General features: G+C 39.0%; 1 protein-coding gene across 3 annotated transcripts; it reads left to right on the top strand.

Moving 5' to 3' along the window:
* Positions 1-160: 160 nt before the first annotated feature.
* LOC136427762 (transient receptor potential cation channel subfamily V member 5-like) lies at positions 161-25,721 on the top strand. Of its 3 annotated transcripts, XM_066416908.1 has the most exons (28): positions 161-265; positions 1,296-1,502; positions 4,090-4,116; positions 4,690-4,801; positions 7,216-7,315; positions 7,536-7,716; positions 8,168-8,318; positions 8,822-8,986; positions 9,285-9,394; positions 10,019-10,109; positions 10,850-10,870; positions 12,218-12,249; positions 12,492-12,583; positions 12,708-12,840; positions 14,050-14,127; positions 14,505-14,644; positions 16,368-16,543; positions 16,919-17,002; positions 17,362-17,480; positions 18,156-18,271; positions 18,934-19,135; positions 19,545-19,595; positions 20,833-20,920; positions 21,736-21,894; positions 22,952-23,093; positions 23,341-23,451; positions 23,926-24,064; positions 24,282-25,721. In XM_066416908.1, exons 2-28 carry the CDS (start codon positions 1,344-1,346, stop codon positions 24,306-24,308), a joined length of 3,006 nt encoding a protein of 1,001 aa, XP_066273005.1. In that variant the 5' UTR covers positions 161-265; positions 1,296-1,343; the 3' UTR covers positions 24,309-25,721. The 3 variants fall into 3 exon arrangements, with proteins under 3 accessions (XP_066273005.1, XP_066273007.1, XP_066273006.1); XM_066416910.1 differs by lacking the exon at positions 4,090-4,116; XM_066416909.1 differs by lacking the exon at positions 10,850-10,870.
* Positions 25,722-27,991: the final 2,270 nt, after the last annotated feature.

The following is a 27,991-nucleotide window of genomic DNA, read 5'->3' as shown; positions in this document are numbered from 1 at the left end:
GCAGTTTGATAACAAATTAACAGGGAACGCGGTTAGACCATACCGTTATTGCTTGCAGTTTAAAAACGAATCGGCAGGAGGCGCGGTTAGACTGTGCACGGTTCGCAAGGTGTGGTGTTTGTTTTCTTGTTGCTATAACAACGAGGTAATTGTATCTAATTACCAGACCAAGGGAACAACATGGCGGGCGATGCGACGTGTTTTTTGTAGCAGCCCGAAAGTGATCGTCGAGGCCATACAGAGAAGACTTTCCACATTTTAAAAGGTGAGAATCTCTGAGATATATCACAGATGTGTGTTTGAGTGATATTTTAGTGTTTGTAGGGCCATATCGTTGATGCACGGTATCCAGTTCGCAAAGTATTTGAGAGGGATTTTGTTATGTTTTTGGTGTGTAGACTATAGACTATACTATGTACTTGCTTCACTAGAACCGTTGTTTGGTATCTGCTCTCTGTTTCAAATTGTGTGTCGATTTGGATCGTTTGCGCTTGTAGTTTGTCCTTTCTAGAGGGTAAAAGTGAGATCTCTTCTGTCCCTTTTACAGACAGCTGTACAGGTATCGTATGTGTAGGTGAAATACCGTTCTTATTATACGTCTGGAATGTTAATCCCAAAATGATAGACTTTAGACTTCTACTAGTAACGTTATAGGTCCATAGCTATACTACATAGGAAGTGCTGGGTATCGCTTTACTCGAACTAAATGGTCACAAATGAACTTGATGTTGTTGTTACATACTTTCCTTTGGCTCCAAGACAATGTACCAAACATAGAAAACAAAAGATTCAATTTCCCACATATTTTCTTACCGTTTAGGGTTACTCAAGTTCCCTTTACTCATAAGCAGACTGCAGTGATGTTGATATTTGTTACATACGAGCAATCACTATTTTTTTACATCCAGGGGGTTCATATCTTAATTTATCTTTAAATTAGCAGATCAACATGCGAATTAATCTTTTGCATTCCACATGATTTTTGCCTACCACGACATCACACTGACATCAAAGGGATCCCTCGTATCACTTACCTGTAACATTATAACTGTCTCCCAGTCCCTTCCGATGTAATGTTAATGTTAAGGAACAAAAGCAGGACCTGCCGTAGTTAACAAGCTAGAAGTCTTTAAGTTGTAATAATTGGCTATTAGAAAGATACTGTGTCCTGATAAACTGTTTTGTTCATATGATCCATTACAAGTACATTGTCTCTTAATTAACTCAAACGCAACAAAATTTATGTATTCATCTATGTTATCTAAAGGTTCTTTCATGGTTTGAATCCCTGACAGTTTTCTGCAGCAAGTTTCTGAGTTCTGCAAAGGGCCTCACAGAGGGACATGAGGTCGTATGACGACGACGATCGTAAGATGAAGAAACGTCGTAAGAAGCGGACCAAAGTCCACCCAGAATTTGCCCACAGTCACCTGCAGGAAGACTCGGGTCTGTCTAATGAAGGGTTCGAGATGGGAGAGAAAAAGAAAACTACATTAAAAAGGGTGAGTCTTGTTTCCAAAGGTCAACATACCAGCTTAAAGAACCTATGCTTATGATAGAAGACTTTCCACTTTTCCATTTTATTCAGCAAATATTAACCAGACATTTGAATATTAGATTCATTTAGATAGATTAATGAATAGATTAACTGTAATGTGAATTCAATAACATGTTCACTTCGTCTACTGTTGTACCTTTGATGATCATCAAACTGTGTTTGCTACCATGGTCAAAAGTCACCTCTTTTAATGTACCTTACCTGCGCCCTCATTGTTGGTTTTGTCGTTGGGATTGCATGAGGCTATGTAAATATCAATTATCCAGTCAAGTTATACTATTTGAAAATACATGTATGTATAAACTACCATAGATGTGCTATATTTAGGCTCACTCTGCTGTGTTCCCTGTTCCCTGTAAAACTGGTTTACCAAAGATCCCTGTAAAACTGGTTTACCAAACATTCAAAGACTTTGGACTCTTGTCTTAACATACCATCATTGAAAATTGGATGTGTTTTTGTTACAATACAGCTCCTCCAAAATTGGTAGGCAGGCAGGCATAATTAAATCAGACATATTTACTGTAACCAAGTGACAGAAAGGACTTGCTTTTGTTTGTTCTGCAAACAGTGCTGCTACTTAATTGGCATGTGAGAATGTGCTGATCTTCACCACGTTTAGAATCGCAATTGTTACAGTTCTACCTTTTGATTTAAGCTTTGGTGGATAGTGTGTTTAGCTAACCTACAATCCAGTCTTTGGTGTGTTAGGCAGGGCTGTCCTCGGTCAAGTTTTTTCGGGGCAGGCAGAGCTCAATGCCGCCTGGATAATTGTTTGTTTGCACCCGGTGCACCGGTGGTGGTTTTACTCGGTAGGAGTTTTATGGGCCATGACAATATTTTTGTTGTGGCCAATTTAACTACTATAGCATAAAACTACAACTGGTTGCCAAAGATTACCTCGGCGGCCGAAAGCCCCAAAAATCACCCGGCCTAACAATGATAGATATGGATGCCAGGTTAGGGTTTAACATGTAGCTTACCTCCTTGGTAAGAGTTTACTAAGGAATCCAGGAACGCCCTTGTCACATACTAGTACGTACAGCGTTTGGGGTTTGAAGTAGACTGAAAGCTTTCTTTGTGCGCTACATACAGTTGATGCTTCAGTGACAGTACACACCATTTCTTATACCTGTTTCATTAACCCTCAGCCTGCTATGGTAGCGATTTGGCACCAAATTTATATTGGTTATGGGGTTAGGCAGCAGGGAGAAGGTTAAGATATTGCTAAGGTACATGTAATCCTACATGTAGGTTAGATATGTCTGGGGAACCATAAATGTGAATGACATGAATAGATTTACCAGCACATGTAATTGTTGCTGTTGCTATCAGTGTACTTTGACTCCAAGGTTACAGCACGCTATTGCTCCTCCACTGCATTGTCGCAAAGACAGAAATAGATTCATCATCTTGTGCAGTAAAAACCTGCCGTTACCTCATCAATTGACGTCAGGGACTTGTCATGCCTACTTAACTTCAATTATATTTCTTTGATTTTGCCTTGATTTAAACTTTTTGATTAAAGAAATTTCAGAATAACAAAGCGCTAAGCCAAATCAAAGACATTCTATTCAAAAATCTTATTTTTCCGATAATTTCATTCTGTAACCAAAATATGCTTTTTTGCTAAGTGCAAAGATTGACGTCCCTTGCAATGTAGATGGCACGGTACGTCTGTTTTTACATGAAATATTTATGGAAGCATTTATTATTCAAGGCTTTCAACCCGCTTATTACTTTTGGTAATACGGAATTGTGGAAACAAGAAAGGAAAACAAGACATGTAAAATACCAATTCTTTTAGTTTCACATTCAATTGTTACCTGGAGAATCATGAATTTATTGTATCACTTAACTTTATTTTCGGGTCGAAGATTTCTCAGGTATGTGTTTTAAAGATATTCAACAAGCTCAAGAAGACGACAAAGAAACATAGAACCCATTCTGCTACAAATTGTGCTACAAATGAATATAATTTGAAACTACAAAACTTTAACATACTAATGTCTAGGTAGTCAAGAAACGTTTTTGAGACACGATTAAGTTGTTTTACTAATGGACCTTGCCATAGTTTGAGGATGAAGAGGAGTCAGAGGAAGAGGTGTCCCAGTTCCATCGGCAGTGCTGTGCCGAACCCCAGACGTTCGGCGTGAAGCGCCACGTCCTGTCCGTTAGTCTTCTGAGCAAGCTCAAGGTCGAAGGTCGCAATGTGTGGAAAGATCTCCTTCAGACCAGAGAGCTGGAGCAGCAAGTGGAAAGTCGTGGAAGGAAGAAGATGAAAGTGAGATCGTGTATCCACCATCACAGCAAGGATGAACAGACTGCTGAAAATGCATGATTTTGTTGGGAAAAAGCATGAAAATACAGAAAGAAATGAAAGAGGCTTTCACCACCCGTTGTTTCTGTTTTCAGAGGGATTACACGCACAGGCCACAAAGTTCACGTTTCCACAGCAAAAAATGAAAATATTGTTTAGATTTTCTATTTGTTGACAATGACATTCTGTGTTTTGTTTTTTGTTACCAAAGGGCGCACAGTTTCCACGAACATTTAAGGTACACCTGCCATTGTATTGCAAGGCAAATGCATGAAATGGTGCTTTCTGCATGGTTCACCAACACTAACAAAAACTAACATGTCTTCCTAAACCTGCATGCAGCCGCATGATGGAGACCTTCCCCTCATGCTACAGGTTGATCTTAGTTACATATTACCCTGTAGCAAATTTGCATTTAGCTTAACACGTATCTAGGTGGCTTAAAGATGTGTAAGTCTTGGTTATTAAGGGGAACTTTATGGCATTGTGATAATCTTGTATGTCCTATTTCTTTTGTCTCTTTTCATGTAATCATAAGTTCCTTAACTTGCACATCATACATACATTATAACTATTTTTAAATGGTACAGTTTGATGAATGAATATAAAAGTTGTGTTTTTTTCTTTATTGAAAAGTAATTCTAAATATATATTCTTTTGAAGTTATAAAGATATGTGCCCATAGTCAGCAACATTTGTATCACCTAGAATAGGCTAGATAAAAAAAGTGTAACGGCACTGCCAGGATTCACCTCTTGTACATGACAGTACTGTACAACAAGTGGAATGTTTCCATTTTTTGCTCCCACAGGAAGTGCTAAAAGCTGCAAACGTATTCAGTGCTGCCCAGGCGGTGCAAGAAGCTGTTTCCAAGTGGAAGAGCTACGACACGAGCCGCCGTCGTGTCCAGGAGAACAAAACAGGTATGGCAAGGAAATTTCCAAGTGTATTTTTGTTCTTATCACAACCGACTGCAGTTTCCATGGAATTAGAGACCATAGGTCAAATGCCAGGCAAAATATTTAGGTGTGACAAGCGTCTAATAGTCACGAAGAATGGTGTTCAAATGGGTGGCTATGTTCAGCCTTTTTTAAATCTGCACATTTAGAAGCATCTATTAGATGCAAAAGCTCTGACAAATGTTTATTGCTTTATTGAATGAAATATGTCATAAATTGCTCTTTGAACCATGGTTTAAAGTTCAAAAGTATGATTAGTGGTTTAACAATTTCAGATCACAAACAGGGACACAAAAAAATATGTATCCCTTCAAACTTGATATACTACGACACATGATAGTTAATTGTTTTATGCATGTATGTATCATCATCTTGTATGTAAATTGTACCTGCACACTATTCATGCCATGTTGAATTTCGTGAAATCTAACTTTTTATGTTCAAATGTTTGATTTTGTGAAGTGTAACTTTTCTGCTGACTAAGAACATTGTGATGTGCCTGCCAGCTAATGTTCATGGCTTTTACTTGACTGAGAGTTTATTATGAAACTTTTTGCTGTATCAAATCTAACTGTCTGTACTGTGTTGGTGTCTGTGGTGTCTGTTCACATACTGCCACTTTTTCTGCTGAACTGACTTGTCTTAAACACAAGTTTTTTCAAGGATGCTTCAGAAATGCTTACAACTAGAAAAGACTTGAAATTTCCTGAAAAGAAGTTGTAGAAAACGTATCAATAATTTTTTACGTTTTCAAAAGTGGATCAGTCAACAATGTAGATATCACTTGTCTTGTTGGTTGTACTTTTCCTCAGTCGATAAGACGAGTCGTCCTTCTGAAGCTTCCTTTGTTGCCATGGTGATGACACATCAACACAAACACTAATGAACCAGCATGTCATGTGTTACCTGTCAATAACTTTTTGTGATTGATTACTAATGCTCAGTGGTATGAAGCTCAAAATTAACTTCATTTCAACTGAATCAATTTTCCATGATCTATGACATAAGAAGTTGAATCCTCCAGTATCATATTATGAAATCAATTAAATTCTGTCAGCAAATGAGATATAGAAATGAAGTTTAAGATGAATTTTCACCCACTGTTTCAAACAACGTTACACTGTCTGGTTGAATTGCTTCACTTTGCTTCAGTTGAACAAAAATTACTTTGACAGTTTAACAGTCATTAAGGGACTTATGAATTAGTTCATTTGTCTCTTTTCAAAATGCAGCAAGTTAATATTTGCTCTCAAAAATGATCAGGAAAGCAACATTACTCTTTCCCTTTTGTTTGGCTTAACCGTTTAACCAGTCATTAACCAGACTGTGTGACTTGTTAACTAATCCTCACCACCACTGATCGTTCCCGTCTGCACCCCCTGCAGTTTACAGACACATAAAACCCAAGACAGGTGGGTCCAGGTGTAACTAATACCTGTAGTGCCAGTCCTGTGTTACTACTAGACTAGTTTTAAGCATGATGTGTGAATACATCTTTTTACTAACTTGTTTTTGATTACATAGTAATAGTTTGTAGATCTAAGAACTTCTAACATACATGTTTAACAAATACGGTTTCTTTCTTCAAATGTCCTCCGCTGTCTCCTTTTCTTTCTGTAGAAATCTTAGAAGATGCTTGTTGTTTGTCTTGCCCTGTCTTAAAGCTGTTGTAATTGTGAAGAGGAACTGCTTTGTTTCAATGTCGTTGGAACAAAGTAGTTTCTCAAATACTGGTGCTCTCAATGTTCTCTTGTGCTGGTACAATTACAATGTGTTCCATTTTTTTCATCATCACTTGTCACTGGGTCCCAAACAGCTAAACAGATGTTTGGGACCTTTGCAAGTGAGGATGACTTGTTTGTGACAGTGCTTTCATGTATCAGATGGCTACAGCTTTGAAGTGTTCATTTAGTATAGTTATGTCTAGCATAGTATAGCATAGCTGAGGTATAGTAATGTCTAGCTAAGTTTTAGCATAATTGTAGCTGACTTAATTGTGTATTAGACAAAACGTTGAAGCATCTTTAGATACTTAGTATGTAACTGCTGCAGTTGCTGATATATTAGGTAAGTGTTACTAACTACATTTAAGTTAATGAGTGAACAATGTTGAGAAGATGATAATTATTATTATTTCTCTAGACAACACTTTAAGTCATGCTGTCAATCTTGACTTGTAACTGAAAGCAAGACAACGTTTAAGAAAAGACCCACCAAGTTCCCCATCAGTAACATCCACCCTATCTTACATGTAGTACATGTATTCCCATAGATCTAACCAGAGAAAAAAGATATCTTAATTTGAAGGGAATTTGAAGGGAAATTTTGGATCTTGTGATATCATGAAGCTGAACTTTGTTACTTCTTTCTACCTCCAGTTTATGCTGTTAAAAAGAAGCCAGAGCTTGAAGGGCTGGCCAGTGATCTAGATGAGGATGTGGATGACGATCAAATTGATGCAGCGGTGGGATTTCCGGGGTAAGAATTAATCTTATATTAAGTGTACATTGTCATCGAGTTAAGTATCTTTGTCATATCCCGTGCAGTCCTCTAACAGGTATCTCAAAAATTTCTGTAAATGATTCACTATCCTATTCCTAATCATCTGTTGAGTCTGAGTGTTAAAGTTTGATATACATGTAGATGTGTATTGTTTGTACCTTGCAAGACAAAATCCTGATGTCTTCCCTGTATTTAGACTTGGTGACAAGAGGAAAGCCGCCTCTGCCAGCAACCGTGCCTTCATCTCATACTTTGCCAAGCTGGGCAAAGTTGACGGGAGTGACGACTTTGTAGACCTTGATTTCTTGGAGAATCTGTTGGGCAATGGAGCCAACGTGAGCTCCACAGACAGATATGGGCAGTCCGTGCTTCATGAGGTGGGTGTTGTTATACATGTACATATCACAGCTGTATCTTCTATCTCTATGTAGGGAGAACCAGAAATCCAGAAATTGTGCAGTCGTCATGATATCTTTTTTTTTTCTAAATTTTTGTGTCTTGTTTGCTACTGGTTTTTAGCTTTAAAAACCTTGAGAAGTGCATGTTGTTAATCATGAATCGTCAAAGAGACTATTGGCTACTACAAAACAAGTGACTGATTATAGTAAGTGATGTATCTGAGGAAATCATCTTTTTGATTGGATGCTGAAAATAAAATGTAACCGTGAGAGTTAAGACTGTTTAAAAGAGTTTCAGGCGATGTTTATGACCCCAAGTACAGTATTGACGGGAAACTGACTTGGTGTAAGTTGTCGGAGTTAAGAAGATGTGGATATTGGTATCAATGTACGATTTTTAGGGTAAAATTATCACAACTTCTGTTGTTAGGTTGCACGAGCCTGGCACACAGATGTGGCCAAGTTTTTGCTCTCTCAAGGCTTGGACCCGAATCAGACGGACGTGTACGGGAGAACAGCCCTGCACGTGGCGGCTGCAGTCAACTACCCGGAAATGGTGGAGTTCCTGGTCCAACATGGAGGTAAGACAACTGTCTCTTCACCTCTGATGTACCATGTTCTGATTTTACTGGCAGTTTTGCTATTCTGACCTAGATTATGTTAATTACAGTGAAAAAATTTAATTTGTTTAATTTGCTGATTTGGTAACTTTCTTCTAGGATGAGTGTCATCATGTTTAGTTCCAGGCTCTTCACAGCTGTTTTTTTTGTTCTGTGAAGGCAGAGCCTGGAACTTAACAGGATGAAACTCAGGCTAACTTTCTCCAGTGTTGGGTGGAAAAAATGCATTACATGTTTTTATGTATTCATGAATTCTCTCAGTACCATATCCCAAAATTCATTCTTTAGATTCTTTATTAAAAATTGCAACAAGACAATACATAGTGGAGCGCCAGGCAGCCAAGCTCATTCCACAGTGATAATGTAGCCAATGCGCATGAGATACACTGTAGTCTAGGAAAAAACATGCATGGGTGTAGAGATGTTTGCATAATTATATAATCCTTGTCATTTGTTCTTTACAGCGGACATTGAGGCAAAGACAAGAGACGAGTTGCAGACGCCGGTACACTTTGCTGCAAGAAACGATGCATTGATGTCGTTAAAGATGCTGATCAAGCACGGCGCTGACTATAAGAAACCCAGAGACTACAAGGGCAGGACACCACTCCACCTAGCAGCTGAACTAGGTATTGCACTTGTCAGACCCCTTAGATCATTGTTGAAATGTGTAATAAGGGCAGGAGAGTCAACAAGTCCTTGGGCAGGAAAAAAAAATTCTGTCCTACATCAGAGTCCAATAGACTATGTGCATACTATTAGAAGCAACTGTAACAGGCACTTGGCGTGGTTACAATAAATGGCCATAGTTTACATCTTCCATTTTGTAGTTCTCACTACTGCTATGGTTACGTAACAGAAACATAACAGGACTATCGTTGTTTCTATAATAACACTTCTCCCCTCCTTATTTCCATTGATGTGTAGACCGCAGTGAGACAGCCAGGCACCTGGTGGAGCAGGGGGCGGAGGCAGGGGTACAGGACTACAGCGGGCAGGCCTGCATCACTCACATGATCACCAAAATGCCTCCAGTGGTCAGTACAAACATCTGAACTCACAGTCTTTTGTCTACATCCACATCAGATCTGTACAATATTGGACAAGACCCTTTGCTAGGGCATCATGTCCAGGTCCACTTCCATGAAAGTTTCTGAATCAAAGTTGAACTACAATAATTGCCAACACTAAAATTCGACTTACCCAAATTTTTGACTGATCAGTTCCAGTCTTTGTCAAGGAATGAGCAAGTCCAATCTTTGTGTTGGCAATTGCAGTTTAAAGTTTGATTCAGAATGACTTCTACCAACACAGATGAACTTTAAAGTCCATGAAAGTTTCATCTATGCTGTGTTTGAATACTGTAACGAATGACATGATAGCAAATTTTGTACTCTTTGTGTTTGTGTTGTACCTGCCCCTAAAATTAACTTGGATTAAAAAGTCATTATATTCCTTAGTGATTATAAGACATTTTCTGTCAGTAGGTATCAAAGACTAAGCATTGCCTGATTCATCTTCATTGCTACTGTCTGGTAGCTTTGCAAAATCTATTGGCTGCTAAATGAATGCACACTGGATAGCTTGACCAAATTCCACATACAGTAACTTGATTAAGAGTGATTTGACAGTTAGATGGTGACCTGTTGTATCCGTTGCAGGCAAAGGAGGCACTTAACCAGTTCCACCCCACAGACCGTGCCAACAGGAAGCAATATTACTACCTGAACAACATTGAACCTGTCTTACCTGGTATGTTACCATCTTTAATGTGTGCTTGATTTAATTTTCTTGGTGTGCTTCTTTTTGGAGATATTTTTCTCTCACTGTTAACAGAGAACAATCATCCAAATTCATCAAGGTACATCATTGCTATTAGTAAATCAGTATCTAAAATAAGAAATACTTTAGTTTTCAATTCATTCCCAGTTCCAAGACTTTAAGACTTCTGTGACAAATGTTGTGATTGTTTGTTTCCATGATGGTATTTCATCTTGGATAGATATTGATGGCATACATGAAGTGCCCTTAGCAGGTAGCTACAAGATTGCAACAAATCTCTTGATAGGTGCATTTTGAATATTGTACCTGAAGTGTAATAGGGGCTACATTTGTACATGTATGTGCATCACTGTCTATTCAAACTCATTCTTCAAATCATGCAATTTAAAAAAAAATTACATTATGTACTGTATTTAGTTAGACTTGAAAACCTTTTTTGTAACAGATTGACTGGGAGTGCCCAGTCGTATTATTTTGCAACATATTATTTTGGCAACTAATGAATAGATACTGAAAAAATACTATATTATCAAGAAATAGTATCGAACAATGTTTATATGAGTTGCTGATCTTTCTTGTAGCTAGCAAATGCTTCTCTAATCCTGACTTTCACCATGCTTTCACCATGCCCTAGATGCTATCTGTGTTGCTCGTTCCACCATTAAAATGTTTTTCAATATCCTCTTCTTTTCTGTTTCCCCCTCCTGTAGAAGCATTTAAGAAAAGTGCAGGTAACGTGGACAGTCGTATCCTGAGTGTTATGTCTGGTGGTGGGGCAAGGGTTTAACATTATCAACAGTCACGCAAATGCAATGCAGCATGTGAGGCACTGATCAGAAAGTGTTTCGTCGGTTTGTGTCAACGAAAATCTATCATTTATTGAATGAAAACAGAACATTGAAGAAAACAATCATTCTTTGTTTGTGTTATTAGGAATGTTGTTGAAACTGTCTTGCTCAAAAATCAAATGCTAGACTTTTATGAGTAATTTAAAAGATTTGACACAACCTCTAAGAACACTTTGCGGTCTGTCCCTGAGCATGATGGAGCACGGCTGTATCCTTGCATGAAGTTAACAGCATCACATGCCTCGGAAATTACTATTCCATCAGACTTCAGTACATGGTGGTGTTTTCTTCTGTTGGGGCAAGAATTAGCAGTACTGTCAGCTCTCATAGTCCTGTCGGGTACCCTTAAACTGCTGAAATAAAACAGTGAATTGATAAAGATCTACTAGATCAGCATCCGTAATGCCTGCAGTATGCACACTCAGGTGTTCAAGGCATTCTGTTGATCCTTGATGACCATTTGTGGTGGTCTTAGGGTACCAGGCAGTGTTATGAGAGATAACATTACCGGCTTTAACAGCAGCACAATAACTAACAGCAACACTAACAAATCTAAGTTAACCGTTAATTCCAAAACCGATACCAAAAGTCAACTTTGTTGTCAAATCTTCAATGTTGTCAATTTATCAAAAAGTTATCATGACAGACACTTGATTCTTTCCTTGGGATTCACAACCTTGTGCATAATGTACAATATACATGGACAAACATGTATCAAATCTCAGAATCTACAGAAAAATGATCAGTGTGAAGGATAATTTTTTCACAGATTGTGAAAAGTAGCCAGTCTTTGTTTTTTTTTAAATAATTGTGTGAACAACACTGTTTGATTTTAAAACACATTCATCTTTGGCACGTTTTAAAACATTGCATACTTTCAGTGAAAGCACTTTCAGTCACAACTTCCAATTATTAACGTTACAGATATTGTGGAATAGTCTGTTCAGAGACAGACTAACGTACTGAATGACTTGTACTCATGATCAGTTGTAGATATTGTCAAAATTACACAAGCCTCAGATCAAGTTTTGTGCAAATTCAAAAGATTGACAATCTTGTCAAATGGTATAACATAAACAGGTGGCCTGAATGATGAAAAGATTCCCTAATACAATGCCTCGAGTGATGATAAGCATGACATACATTGTCTGGTTTAAGAAAAATAGTAAGATATCAATAGATATCAAATAGAAAATGAGAAACTCATTTCCTTATTTTTGATTTTCACAGGGGAAGCTGAGGACAGTCTTGCCAAAACACCTGTAAGTTATCTCTGTGTGTAGTCATGTTAGTGTGTGTGTGTGTTTGATTTGTCTGTGTGTGTGTAAGTTTGTGTTTGTGTATGTTTTAGTGTGTGTATGTTTTAGTGTGTGTATGTTTTAGTGTGTGTGTGTGTGTGTCTGTCTGTCTGTGTGTGTGTGTGTGTGTACACAGATGCATGCATGCATGATTTTTCGGCTTGTTCTGAATATGTTCAATATTCCTATTTTTCTCAACCCCACAGATGGAAGTAGCAGTGCAGTACAAGCAATATGATGTTCTGCAACACCCTGTATTCCAGAAACTCATCTATATCAAATGGAAAAGATTTGCCAGGTAAATTCTTTCATTTCAGTGACGACTTAACAAACCTCAACAACATCTACACAACTTTTTGAATTGTCTTCAGGTAATACTGACCAACTTTAAAATATCTTAATTCTTTCCCTGACCTCACCAGGAGAGGAGCTTGGTTTTCCCTCTTCCTGAACTTCTTCTTCATCGTGACGTGGACAGCCCTTGCCGTAGTGCCTGCATGGGAAGTTAGGTACATTTACAGCTTCCCGCAGGACTGGTGGAGAATCATTGTCTCTGTAAGTACCTTCATGTGCTTTGATGATGCATGATATCTATTGCCATGAAGTTTTGCTAAGCTACCACATGAAAATACATGAAAATGGGTCTTGTATTTTTTCTTTTAAAGTCATGACATGTGTAAGAGAAAGAAAGCAAACTTTAAATGTTACTTAGTATTTGGCAAATCCAGGCCAGGTTTTGATGAAACTAATGGTTTCTGTGAAAAAAGTGAGATTGGGGCAAGTCACTCAGTCTTCGAGTTTGTGAGCTCTCACATCATACAGCAAATGGAGCTTTTATAGAGCGTATTCAGTCACGTGACCCTCCCCCTAGCAACGAGCACTGGCGGCCATTTTGGTGCTCACTTGGTAGTGGAGCCCTATGGAACTCTCCGTATAAATGGCACATGTTTTCTACGCCATTCACAATTTCCCTTCAAAACGTTTTGTCTCATAATCATGGTGTTTTGCCTCGTGGTCAGATGTTGGATTGGGACTGATAAATCACACACTGATCGGGTAACAGTGAGATTGGTTTTGCGTTTCTAGTGTAGGTGCGGGAACATTATATTACGAAGGGACTAACGACTGAAACAAAAGTGGATTTCTGACATATGAACAGCGGATCTAACTAGTTGAAGTTTGAGAATCAACGTGTGTGTATGGAAACCTTTTGTATCTGGTCGAAAAGCAAATTACAGGCCCGTTGTGTAACACAGTCGCGGCACCGTTTAGTCGTTGCTTGAGATACGTTTGTAAACTGGGGGTCTTTCAACGTCGAACTTTCCCGATCATAACGTACTCCCTGTCAACAAAATTTTTCACGACACTCAAGACACTGTACTACGTGGTTGCAGGCCTTGGAACACTTGTATGCTGTGAACTGATTTTATGCGTACTCTGTAAACAGTTTAGCGGCCATGTTTGTAGGCTGCTAGGGAAAATGGGTCGATAATGGGTCATTTCCAGTAGGTGAAATTGGATTTTTGTAGCGAAAAGGATGTGAGGCTGGAGACTCTTTGCATATAATAAAACAGCGATCAGACGACTTCGCATTCCTTGGAAATTTAGAGACCGTCGGACACCGATAAACTTCGCTGCAGGGTGAGCACCAACATGGCCGCCCACGGAGGGCAGGGGTGATGATGTCACGTGAATACGCCCTATAGCAGAGTGAATAAAGATGATGCTGATGCTTAACACACAATTTCTCCAACCCTCATTTAGAGCATAGCAGTGCTTCTGACGTTTTACCAGATTATTGTGGAGCTGAAGGAATTCTTCTCAGAAAAGCAAAAGTTCCAAGTAAGTTTTACACTTCTCTATATGCTGTTTGGACAAGATTAGATTTTAGTATCAGAATTTTGTTGCTGTGACTTAACAGTAGTGATACCAAGTAGAGTGGACAAAAATGTACACATTTTTTCAAAGGAGACTGCTCGAAATTCATTTTCTGGAAATAATGCTGTCTACACACATTACTAGTGTACAATCACCTCTACTTTTATTACCCTACATACATATCTAGGTGCACCAATGCACCCACAGTAAAAGATTGGGGTCACAGGTTCCCTGACCCACATGTACATTGATTCCCTAATGTACAGGATCATGCTATTTCTGCCAGTCCTTATGGCGCATATTGTACAATATGTCACTGTCTGTTCCCTGTTGGTCCCCAGGCATGGCAGAAATGGCGAATAGGGGAGATCAGGAAAGACTTGACGTTCTGTCATCCGCGCTGGCCCGAGGAGCGTGCTTTCCTTCTCAGGGAGATTGAGCAGGTCCAGGAACAGAAATCAAGCTATTTCTCAGATTTCTGGTAAAGAAACCACCTTACAAATACGAGGGGTGATCAAAAAGTCCTCGGCCTCACCTAGAAGCGATGGGTGTAACTTCCATTCTTGAGTATAACTGTATACTATGACATCTTAAGACACTGCCCACAGAAATGCAAATTTTCATATTCATTAAGTAGCACGCGGCGCCCCTTGAAAATCAGCAGGTGTGAAGAAAATCACAAAATGGACGCCACAGAGGTTCGTGCTGTTATCAAATATCTAACGAAAAAAAGGTATGACACCTAGGCAAATCCACGAAGACATGGCCAAGACACTTGGTGAGGACTCTCCTTCTTATTCCACCGTAAAGAAGTGGGTTGCTAACTTTAAACAAGGCAAGGAGAGCGTGAAAGACGACCCAAGGTCGGGACGCCCCAAAACAGCCACCTCGGAGAATGAAGTTGAGGCCATCCATCGCATGATAATGAATGACAGACGTGTGACCATCCGACATATAGAGGATTCATTGGGCTTCAGTTATGGCTCAGTTCAAAATATTTTGTCCAACATCTTGGGGATGAGCAAGCTGTCTGCAAGATGGGTACCCAGAATGTTGACTCGTCATCAGAAGCTGAACAGGTTGGAAGTTTCCAGGACACTTTTGGCCTGTTTCCAGTCTAATCCGGCCAACTGCCTCAAGAGATTTGTGACCCAAGATGAGACTTGGGTTCACCACTTTGATCCAGAGTCAAAAGAACAGAGTCAAGAATGGACAAAGAAGGGGTCGCGGCCACCCAAGAAGTTCAAGCGCGTGGCATCGGTCGGCAAGGTGATGGCCTCTGTGTTCTGGGACAGCGAGGGAGTCATTATGATTGACTACTTGCAAATGGGTCAAACCATCAATGGAGAGTACTATGCTTCAGAACTGCGACAGCTAAAAGCAGCAATCAAAGAGAAAAGGAGAGGAAAGCTCCGAGCTGGCGTGCTGTTGCTCCAGGACAATGCACCTGTTCACACAGCACAAGTGTCAGTGGCAGCAGCAACCCAATGTGGCTTTGAACTCTTACCCTACCCTCCCTATTCACCTAACCTGGCTCCGTCGGACTTCTACCTGTTTCCTAAACTGAAGTCCCACTTACGTGGTCACCGTTTTGAGACTGATGATGACGTCATCCATGCTGTTGAGGCCTATCTAAAGGCCCAAGATGCAACCTACTTCCAGCAGGGGGTAGCAATGCTGGAACATCGCTGGACCAAGTGTATTGAAGTCAGAGGAGACTATGTTGAAAAATAGTGCAAGAAAAATTTTTGTTCAACAACGTTTTTTGAGAGAGGCCGAGGACTTTTTGATCACCCCTCGTATTATACAGTAGCTGCAGCACAGAAAGTGCAAACTTTGTCCATGACATCTGCATTTTGTTTATTGATTAATTGTGTTTGCATGTAATTGTCCTTTTCTGTTTTTTAAAGTACAGCTTTTGTTATTTTCTGATTCTTCTTGTTTCTTTGTTTGTTTTATTAATATCTCTATTAGCATTCTGTTCTAACAAATTTCACACTTTTCTACCTGGAGTCCGCTTACACAATAAATACATTAATTAATAGAGTTCTTTTTCTTGTTTAACTCTTGTTGAAAGAATTGGAAAATTTGTTATTTGAGAGTCAAACTAGTTTCCCCTTTAGCTTAATATCTAGGATCTAGGATGTGTCATGTGGTTCATTAAGCTCTTACAAAGTCTTGTTGTTCTTTTTTCTTACCATCAGGAATTTGTTTGACTGGACGCTGTACCTTCTCCTGCTGGTGTGTATAACGTTACACGTTGTGGACGTGTTCGCTCACAGCAAGGAGGTGGCCAGGTGGCACATCAGGATATTCGCTCTCACCATAATCATCATGTGGCTTCGCCTCATGAAGAACGCTCGTGCTTTCAAGGCCATAGGTGAGGTGCTTGGACAAGGAGTAGGCTTAGACCACACCAGTATATTTCCCTGGTTCTTAGACATTATAAGTGAAAATGAAGGAAGAGAGCAAGATAAAAACAGAGGAAGGATATCTTGATTCTCACTAAAGTCACTTGGTGAACATCATAGGTTCAAAAATGTAAAGCATATTAAGTATTATGCAAACTCACTTCCAGTGAAGCATTATTTCTTAAAGACCAAGAGTCATCAAATTAGATAAGTGTGGCCCAAGATTAGATGCAGTAGTTGTGGTTAGAGCACCTCTAAGACAATCTTGTATTAAGTGTATGTGTTCCAGATTTATTTCAAAAATAGATTTCAAAATGTTAAATCTTTGTGTAATTGCTTTTCAGGACCTTTCATCGTCATCTTGTCCCACATGTTCTACGACATCCTCCGGTTCTGTTACCTTTACCTGGAGTTCTACATTCCATTTGGTAACTATGGTTCCCTTGTTATTATAGAGATTTCATATCTGATCTGAATTTTGAGTCTAGCTAACCCAAAAGTTGTGATTCTTGCTAACTTGTTAGAAAGCTTGCATTCATTGTCAGTTACTTTGTTTAAGGACACCATATTTTCTCAACTTCTACCATATATTGAATTCAAATGTGTGTGTCTTCTCAGGTGGGTATAACATAAAAAGAATACAACAGGATGTTTTCCGAATCACCCTTGATCCCAGCGGCCCAACCATAGGGTGATATGGAATACACCGTGAACTGTATACTTTAGAATAAATTTTGTAATTATGTATTTACATAACATGTGGTGAAATTCCTGGTGTTTTCCTCAGCCTGCGCCTTCTGGATGCTGTTTGGAGGCGCAGACAGAGGTGTGACCGGGTTCCTAACTGTTCCCACCATGCTGTACTCCATGTTCCGCCTCACCCTGGTGGATGAGTATGATTATGATGTGAGTATATTGTGCTCCAACACACATGTAGCAGGGAGGGGCTGGCTAGGAGAGAGTTTGGAAGGGTTTCGTATACGAATGGAAGACGATGTTTCCTTTGAATAATTGCAAATTTTGAGTGAAGAATGTATGCATTGCTTTGGCTGTATGACATTGCATGTTGCACAGCTAAATGAACAAGTTTTGACCGTCACTCAGCATTTGTTTGATTAGATCCAAGTTACTGTTTATACTTTAGCTTCATGAATTCAAGATCAGTTCTTAGCAATGACTATTGTATCTAATGTAATGTCTACTAGGCATAATTCTGCTAGCCTAAGGGTACATATATCCGCCACCCCGAAAAATTGCATCTCTAATGCAAATTCCTCCAGCATAATGCACTACTGCATACAGTATATATCTGAACTTAATGTACATGCATATACACATGTACGTGGGAGGGGGGACTGTTTCACTAGACCTCCTAAACACATTTTTTTTCCAAGTGGCAAATATAAACTGGTTGATGAATGGTGGTAGAGGTGATTTAGACACAAGATGATTGTGCAGCAGGCATCCTTCCATCTTTTCAATTGTGCAGTACATACATGTATACTGTATAGCATTTACTTTTGATTGATTTGGCTACATGTACATGTAGTTCTTGTTGTGACATGACTGTCTTGTGTTCAGGGCCTACATGCAGCGGATGAGATCTTTGCAGACCTGCTGCTTGCCATGTTCTTCTTCGTCTCCGCAATTCTGTGCATCAATCTGTTCATCGCACTTCTGTCTGACACATTCCAAAGGTAGGTAAAAGTATTGAAGTTGGTAGTTATTCATCATAATAAGTTTTGAAGAAGTCAAATCTAAATATCTCTGGGACTGGTACACTACAACAGTAAATGTTGAAATATTTGGGGTGGTTCAATGTCTGTGGTTTTTTTGATGCAATGAACTCTTCACTGCGAACTTAAAATCCCCACGAAAATACTTGTTTTGTCTCTCACCCGTCTACCCTCTTGTTTCACCCGTGGATTTTAAATCATTGCGATGATCAGCATTCTCTCCCTACTGGGAAATTAAATCCCTGCAAACTTTAAGGCATAAAAGTATTTTATCACTATCCTATTCTGATGCAAAATCTTTTTATGAAAATGTTATCATTTCCTGTTTTGATTTGTTTAGTTCAGTAACTATATGATGGTTGATCATCTGTATTTTGCAAATCACTTAATTCTGGAGCAGAGTATCATTAACCCAAATTACCTTTTATTTATAATTGTAACTCAACATTTTGGTAAGGTGATACAGATTGAATGTTTTGTACTTCATTTGTTAAAATTTTTGCCACACCTTTGGGTGTATAGGGTGATGTTTAACATTTCCCCTGGATAGTTGTGGAAAGCAAGCCCTCTACCCACTAAAGTACTGCCCTAATTTTGTACTTCTTTTAATGTGTTTTCCACAGGGTTTACGACAATGCAGTGTCCAATGCCATCATGCAGCAGGCACAGACAATCCTCGGGCTGGAGGGCAGCATGTCAAGGAGTAAGCGGGAGAAGTTCAAGGCCATGATCCACTCCAAGTGCGCCCCTCTTCCCGAGTACTACGACGATGACATGACATCTGCAGAAGGGGATGACCTGCAAAAGATCACATTTCAGATCATGGTTAGTATGGTGACTGCTGACAGAACCCACACTGTAGCTGTTATTATTATGAATCGTGCTTCAAAACAAGATATTAATTTTGTATATAACTTGGTGTATTCACTTCATATCCAGTTGTGAAGCCCATGTATGTAGCCCAGCTGCCCAAAAGGTTTAGTTAAAAGAGGTTTGTATTTGTGATCTTAAGAATACAGAAAGAAAAAGATTGATATACTATTATACACAATACCTGTTTTGCTTGTCATATTATCCTTCACACAACATCATTAGTGTGATAGATTCTTGCATGACAATATGTCATAAATTACCCAGTATGCTATTAATCTTAAATCAAGCATGACTAATTTAGATGAAGATAGAAGTTTTGAAAAATGTTTATTCTTGTTTATGTCTTGCTGTTGCATTCCAGGAAGAGGTTGAAGACATGCATGAAATGATGAGAATGATGTACAAGCCTGGGGTAAGTCATTGGTTCCTCAGTGATGAAAACATAACAATCATGGTACTATAGAATCAGAGATTCTGAAAACTGTATAGCAAATGAAGAGTGAAATGAACATGAGAGTTCCTCAGAAAGCCCTGGGCACTTCAAACTCACTCTTCTAAACAGGTATACTTTGTCAGATTAGTATAAGAGATTAGAGTAAGGCGTGTCATTATATCCTGTTGTAGTTGCACCATCTATGTCAGAATTTACAAGATAATAGATATGTATGTAATATCAATGTCATGATTCCTTTCCCCGCCACTTACCCACATGTTCTGTCTACCTTCATTGTGCTGCCCAGAATGTTCTAGTTATGCAACATCCTCACCGAGTATTAGTAAGTGCTCAGTATGCATTAAAGCATTGTAGGCATGGCATGCATTATGAAAAAAGGACTTATCCTTAAAATGGACATCTAAGTTGAACATTCATGATATTAATAAATCTTAAACTGCATTTAATTTAGTTATTTGTGAGTGATACACTACTTGTAAATTAAAAAAATGCCACATGAATTTAGACTGAAAATTGCACATGCACAAATGTACGACATTCTAAGACTTAAAAGAAATTCAATGTATTTGGCATTAATCATCAATATCAGTAGCCATTCTGGTTCTTATCAAGTTACCATTTGTCACAAAGCCTACCCATAAAGGAAATGAGGTTTGTAAATCTTATCATGATCATGGCACCAAGGAGGTTAAATGTGATGGCACAAATGGAGACACTATTTTATTTGACCCTTCTTGCAAACACCAGGTTCTGCTGTGTCTTATCTCCATATACTAGTGTTACCATAGTTTTTTTTAAAGATGGGAAGTCACAGAGATAAGAATAGGAGCAACTTGTGCCTGAAGTGATTGAACAAAAACAGATTTAGCCGTTAACTGAAAATGCTCTGTTAAAAGCTGTGTTCTGTATAACAAGTATGACAAAAACGTTATATAGTATCTTGGCCATTACTATAAATGCATTTAAGTTCGTGTGGTTTTTATATCGCGCTAAGGTGACAATGGAGTGTTCACGGTGCTTTTAAGTTTGCGGCAGCGCTATAGTCACATACTGCTACAGTATTGGACAAAAATTTTGTGGTAGTTTTTAAGTTTGCTGTGAAACGGTCGCCGCAAAAACTGCGAACATAAAACCACTGCAAACATTTCTGCATTTACAGTATGTGCTTCTCCTCATGATGATGATTTTATTTCAGGATGAGGGCACCTCATCTGTCCAATCCAGATCTGCCAGACCAGTCTATCCTGCTAGTACTGACAGTGGGCTCAGTGATCGGTCCTCAGGTCAGTACCATGTATTGAAATTTTATATGTAACTCTATGTAATGTTTGTTTAACACATAATGTCTTTTACGTGTGGCACCTATCAAGTGTTTACCGGATTATGATCCATATACATGTAGCTGAACACATACATACCTGTGTTACTTTTCTATGTCATCAATGTTGAATTGTCCTCACAAATTGCTAATTAAGTCCAATATCTTTGTTACAATACCAGACAGTGTAAGAGTAGCTGTTCATGGTAAGATTCTCCCTTCCAGTCTGTTCAGTTTCCTCCCTTTTCATTGATCAGCTCCTGTCCTGTCCAATAATCACACACCACGGTTTCAATTTCTCACTGGTGTTAAGCCAAATGCCTTACCAGTAAATGTATTCATAGCCTGCCAGAAAATAGATTGTACCGCTGAATACCTGATGAGATTAGGAGGACGGCATCATCTTAAAACTTAATCTTCAGCACCAGCTACCTATTCTCTCACCAGGGAAGGCCCCGTCTGCATCATTACTTTCAACTTTTTTTTCCACATTGTAGATTTTGCCCACTTTTATTCAGTTGCTGCACATTTTGCAAATTCTTGTCATCAGTCACTGCTGCTGTATGTTGTAATGAACAAAAAGATAAAGAGGTGCATGGCAAAACACGATGTCTCAGAGCAAAATGACTGTCCCTAAGAAATGCCTTCATCATGTATGCCTGATGTGTGAAGGGGTGCATGAGTACCAATAGATAAATCCATTGTTATGATATATCTTATAGGGATGGTCTTGTTAGCATGGTCAGTGATGAGATCTAAACTTTACCTTTCCCTCTCCAGGTGCAATGGTGTCGCAGGTGCAGGAGGAGGTGAAAACCCTGCGAGACGAAATCAGCCAGCTGCGCCTGCGCCAGGACGAGATGTTCGACCGCATGCGCCACGACAACAGCTCCATGAAGCGCTTCCTGCAACACTTGATTGACATTCAGTCTCAGGGAGGTAAGGATGCAACTGTCATATTTGATCATTAGAGCTACATGTAACGGAAGGGTTCTTAACCTTCTCCCTGCTGCCTAACTCTGTAACCAATTATAGGATACGAAACGGCTACTTCAGTGTGCTACAAGTTAAAAGAAATATCACAATTAAGAAAGGAGCATTGATATTTCTGACCTAGGGTGAAGAGATGCTGCTACAGTAAAAATTGAGCCGACTTTCTTCGTAAATCGATGGCAACATCAGGCTCTTACGAATTGATTAAAAAAAAAAAAAAAAAAAAAGTAAAATGAAATAAGTTATTACCACTTTCTTTTCGATAGATCTGTTGCCTGCAAATTTTTATGTTTCAAGCAGTCAAGGTTACTGTAGCAATACACGTACAATTAGCACAGTGTCTTGACAGCTGTGCAGAGAGTTTTTTTCTTAAACATTCCTTGTATGTTGATGGAGGTTAGACATCCAGGTAGTAAGATATACCAAATGGCAGTTACTAATATGCAACTGGATACAATTTTGAAACAGTCATTTTCAAAATTTCAAGTTTCAAAATTTTATCCAGTTGCTTCAGTAACTGTCATTTGGTGCATTCCTTATATCTGTGTATAAAAACTTGAAAAGACTGGCAGCTTCAGTGTGGTTGTGTCTAGGGGTGGATACCGGTTCAGCTTGATAAGGTCCAAGTCCAAGTTTAGGTCCAGAGATTTAGGTTGACCTGATCCTGTCCAGTTGATGTTTTGTTTTATCAGACCAATATTAAGCATAGAAAATTGATACTGACACGCACGACTATAAAAGTTTCTTGGTGAGAAGACTTTTAAGATAAACCAGTGTTTGATATTTGAATGTTGCACTTATTTTAAATGCCTTTTTTGTCAGAGGGGAGACTCAAAACACTTTTAATCAAACAAAATAGAAAAATATATTTGTACTTTGTTTAGGTTTTTTGGACTCAGGTTTTGGCTTTCAAGTTTTTTGGACTCGGTTCTTGGATGTTGTAAAGGTCCGAATCAGGTCCAGCGAACTGGTATCCACCCCTTAAGTTGTGTCTGACCCATAGGTTTCCAGCCCAGAGGAGGGGGTGAGAGCGGCGTGGGGGTGCGCGGGCCCAGCAGGCTGGAGCCCCTGTCTGTAGGCGACCACGGCAGGGGGGACAGAATGAGGGGGTCACCCAGAAGCTCTCCTCTTGCAAGAGAAGTCAGGTATGTCATAGTTTGTGACTCTTTGAAGTGGGGAAATACATTACAAACTTGATTTGCTATTTAGAGTTCCTATTTGTCTGAAAAATCCATTCAACTAGAAAGGGATGAAACAAAGACATCAAACTAGTAAAGAAAGTCAATGTCATGATCACCTGTTTTAAAGCAAATTTTGACATACTTACCAGTCATTATGAGGATTTTAAAAAAAAAGCTGACTTGTAACTTGACCATGTTTTTTCCGTGCCAGAGATGACAGCCCATTCAGTGCCCGTGACAGAGATGTAGAGAAGGGCCTGCCAGAGTCTCGCCAGTCACACAGAACCTCCAGCAGGCAGAGGAGAGAACAGGAAATAGAGAGGTAAGGGCATTGCTAAGTTCCTTTTAAACGGACTTTTCCAGTGAAAAAATATCTGTTGTACTATGTGGGTGGCAATCTTCCAATAAAAGACATTAATATCATTAAGAATGTTAACATAGACACCTGTTGAAATAATTGATATTTTATTACAGACAAGCTTTTTAGTCCTTTTGTGGGAATACGCATATCTACTAGACTAGTACTACTGCTATCATTAGGCCACAGTGAGTAATTTTATGGATGACATCAACACACATTAATTTTCTTCTGATTTTGAGAAGAAAAAACTTTTTCAAATTGTTACTCTACGGCAATGGGAAAATATATTGTAAACTTTTATCAGTTCTATCGCAAAATATCCTATATACAGTAAATAGGCATTTGCACATGCACATTGCTGACATTGAGGACAGTAGATAAATATTTCCTCTCAATAACCATGTTTCCCTTCTTCCCTCATCACTTGTCAAAAAGACAAGGCCAGTCGGACACGCCGTCCAATGACGTGTCTCCTGGCTCGGATGACGGGCCTGACGGCGACGTGCATGCTCACATGGCAGGCGGGGACGCATGGCAACCTCCGCAGGACGTGAGGATAAAGTCAACTGTTAGGGTAAGAACGCTGTGATACACTTTGTAGCTGAATTAGCCTCAAGTTCATTTAAGTTCCCATAACAGAATAGGAACTGAACTGTGTTGACTGTCTGCAAATTTTTCATGATTTTGGTCTAGGTTGATAGAATGCATTCACATGACTCGTATGTTGAAAATTCTCAAGTACACACTCTTTTTGTGTCATTTGTTGATTCACCTTTCTCTATGTTGTACAGGGTTCATCAGGGACTAGCCATGCGTGACACAGTGTAGGCTGGCAACAGGCAGCTCATAGTGTTTAGTGGTCTTCCTCCATGTTTGTAATCATGGCTATTGTCTATAGGGTAGAAACCTTGTGATTCTCAGAGTAGGTTTAAGTCATTTGAAAACTTCATATAGTACATCATGTACACATAATGTTTAGGCCAAATGGCCAGTAGAATTTTGCCAGTAGCAGTGAAATATGCTCATCACAATTTGATGCAGCACTACATGTAAATCATCTGTTTACCACCTCCATTTTAGAGATTAGCATAATATTGACTTAACTTGATCAGACTTTTAATTGTCTTATGTGCGGCTGTGTAACATCAGGTGAAACTATTCTTATTGAAATACTGTAGAGCTTTATGCATCTTTGTTGATTAGAAAAGGCACCATAGATTATTAAGTGACAGTCATTTTGATATTTTAGTTATTAATGCTGTTTTGCTAAGTATGTTGCATTTGGTGATCATGATGACATTTTAAATTTATGATGATCTTTCTTAACCTTTTAAGGGTTGTGGAAAGAAATTGATCTTGGCAGCTAGCACATGTACTTCAAACATTTTAGATTTAACTAGATTTTTCAACTCTCTTGCTTTTAGCAGTGTAGTACCTCAACAAGCTGACTAAATCATGTTTTGGCTCTCAGGAGTACCAGCTGTTGCCTTCCAGATTTAGATATTTTAAAGTCTTGCCTTGGTAAAAAGAATATTAACTGGTTTTTAACCTTATGAACATTGGCATATCTTGTATCAGCTAAAGAAAGGGTATGTCACTCTGTATAACCCTGACGGTGCGTAAGCACATCGACTGATGATGATGATATGCCAGTAGCAAAATGCATGTATGAAGTCAGTGTAAATCATGTAAATCAATTTCTTGAATATTGAGAAACTGATATTCTCTGTAATAGAATGAAGTACCATTCCAGTGATAACAATCAAACATCAGTAATGGATATGTAAACATACTGCAGAAACTATATATTTTTGTATCATCACATTTATCTTGAATAGTGTTAGCAATGTTTGGTTTCTTTGGTGGCAATTTTATCCATACATAGTTGTTGAATTTGATATTAGAATACATTTAACTAATGATGTGTAGTCTTGTTTGGAAAATAATTGCTGTTAAATATATATAATTTTGAGTTTGAACATTTTGTAGTCATGAAGATGGTGAAATGTAAAATTTTAGCTCTGTAATTGATGTATATTTCATGATTTGATACTTTCTGCAGGTACTAGGAAGTCATTCAGATTTTGGCCAGTTTTGATTTTGTGTTGAAAATCTTATAGAATTCAACATGTTACAGATGATGTAATTTTAGGCCAGTACATGTACAATGTAATGTACAAAATGACTCAATTTCTGTATATTTTTGAATAAACGAATCATTTTCATGTCAATTCTGACCCTTATTGCAAGAATGAAGTTATCGGATAGTCAATCCTTTGATCCTAAGTACTGATTGAAGATAAATAAATGTGTGATTTCAAACAATAGACTACTTGGAAAAGGTTACATGTGCTGATTAATGCAGAAGCTGAACTTAAGTATCAATCATAGCATTTAATATGGTTGCAACGAAATGAAAAAGAGAGTAAAGCAATGTACAGAACGGAAATTTGACATGATGCTGTTTATTTCGTTTTCTAATTTTAGAATAGATACATGAAGTAAGCGGGAAATAATTGTCTAAAATCCTTCTTAAAACAATGGTCGACCCCATTGCTTTCTGAACTCACTGGAGCGTGTGATGGATTCTATTGTCAAGCACAGCTGTCATAGGGCAAGTATCCTCGTCACTAGTATGAAAATTCTTTGTTTTTTTTAGATGATAGACAACGTACATCTTTTTTAAAGAGAAATCCTATTGAAAAAAGAGCAAAGTAAGAAGCGATAACAAGCAGCTGCGGTGTCAGCACACCTGCCATGGGGCGAGTATCCTCGTCACTAGCATGAAAATTCTTTGTTTTTTTTAGATGATAGCCAACGTACAGCTTTTTTTAAGAGAAATGCTATTGAAAAAAGAGCAAAGTAAGAAGCGATAACAAGCAGCTGCGGTGTCTAGAACTGGAAGAAGTGTCTATTGGTATGATAAGAATGTCACAGTAATGTATTCGTCGTCCACTCGCTTCAGGTGGGCTGCCCTGGCATGGGCCAACTGATTGACGTAAACTTAACGCCAGAGTTACTTTGATCAAGATGGCTGTATGATTCTTGTCTTTGTAACCTTTCTGCTACCCCCAGATCATACACGCCAGTCTTACTAGTTGTTGTTGAAGATCTATCCACAAAATCCCTAAATCATCGATCCATCACACTCTCTTTCAATATGTGTACGGTTATGTCAACGATGGAACAACGCAGTGGGATTAGCCTGCGGGCAAAGTTTAGAATAACGTTACATGCACCGTCGATTCATCAATTTTGGAGGCGATTACTTCTGTATATCATTAGTTTCAGATAATTGTGCAGTAACGTCGGTTGTATACGTGTCTCGTAACACCATAGAAAAAGTTCTTGGCTTCCAGACAAACTTTGAGACATCGATAAGGCACGTAACAATGCACCCCTTTTAAAAAGTCAGCAGTTACTGATCCGTCCCTAATTCGTAACATAGACAACATTCTTGTTGCACTTGTCCTTCCACTACGTAGAGGTTGTTGTTAACTACAGACAAGACCGCAAGAGCCGGGTGTCGCCGCGGTCATCATGACACTGAGCTGTACTGAAGGACTATAAATCTATTGCACAGGTGAGTGCTTCTTATTAATCTTAGGTGTTATTTTCTAGTAGTTGGACTAGCTGACTCAAAGACACGCTTATCTAGGCAGTATGTAATGGTGCGTATAGGACAGGACACCACCGGGCACTTGGGGTTGGAAATAGGGGCCACCTACATGTACACAGACTTTCTATTATAAAACACAAGCCGTACATTTTGTAGTCTTCTGTATAATGACAGATGCCTGAGATGCTTAAGAGTTGTTGTAACTCATCATTGTCGCACATCATGTGCCGACGATGTTGTCTGGTGTCCCTGCGGACATGCTAGACACAAAAGTATTAGCAGGTGCGGGTAAGCATCGGTGCATTAGAAACAACACCCAGCAGAAAGAGGCAGGTGTAATGTAATTATGGTATGGTGACAATGTAGCATTGATAACCGTCATTACGGGGGGGGGGGGATGAAAATGGTGTATAGCCATATCTTAAACCATTATAGACGGGACAATCATTTTCTAATCATATCTATATCTTTGATATGATAAGGTGTGACTTTTCAGACAGCCACAGTCACATCTAAACAAGCGGTAGAGGGCAGCTTGAAGCGCCCCCCCCCCCCAAATACACAATGTATCTCAGCTATATAAATACAACAGTCTACATTCGTTCATATACATGCACAGCTAATACCTATCACATCCCGGGTGTCATCCTTACTGTATACGTAGTAACCGCTGGCTCAATCTTTTGCGAAAAGATTGAGCCTGTGGTTGCCACGGAGGATGGCACCCAGGCTACCCCATGTCGCCTGGCACCGTAAATCCGCTGTCAGTGACGTGAGTCATGCATGGTCTCATGCCTCGTGGATTTGAGGGATTCTAAACCGACAGGCATCTCGTAGGCAAGCTGTTCCTAGTTGCATCGATTTAGAAATTGAAATGTGGGA

Source organism: Branchiostoma lanceolatum, chromosome 2, assembly GCF_035083965.1.
Source record: "Branchiostoma lanceolatum isolate klBraLanc5 chromosome 2, klBraLanc5.hap2, whole genome shotgun sequence".
In the NCBI taxonomy this organism is placed as follows: domain Eukaryota; kingdom Metazoa; phylum Chordata; class Leptocardii; order Amphioxiformes; family Branchiostomatidae; genus Branchiostoma; species Branchiostoma lanceolatum.
Note: the sequence above shows the minus strand (reverse complement) of the source record. Positions and strands in the feature narration are given on the sequence as shown.

Bases quoted from the DNA above. Each gene is read 5' to 3' on its own strand.
- LOC136427762 (XM_066416908.1), top strand. From the start codon at position 1,344: ATGAGGTCGTATGACGACGACGATCGTAAGATGAAGAAACGTCGTAAG. The intron at 4,117-4,689 runs GTACACCTGCCA...TTGCTCCCACAG, and splicing joins AGTTTCCACGAACATTTAAG to GAAGTGCTAAAAGCTGCAAA. The intron at 17,481-18,155 runs GTGAGTATATTG...TCTTGTGTTCAG, and splicing joins TGGATGAGTATGATTATGAT to GGCCTACATGCAGCGGATGA.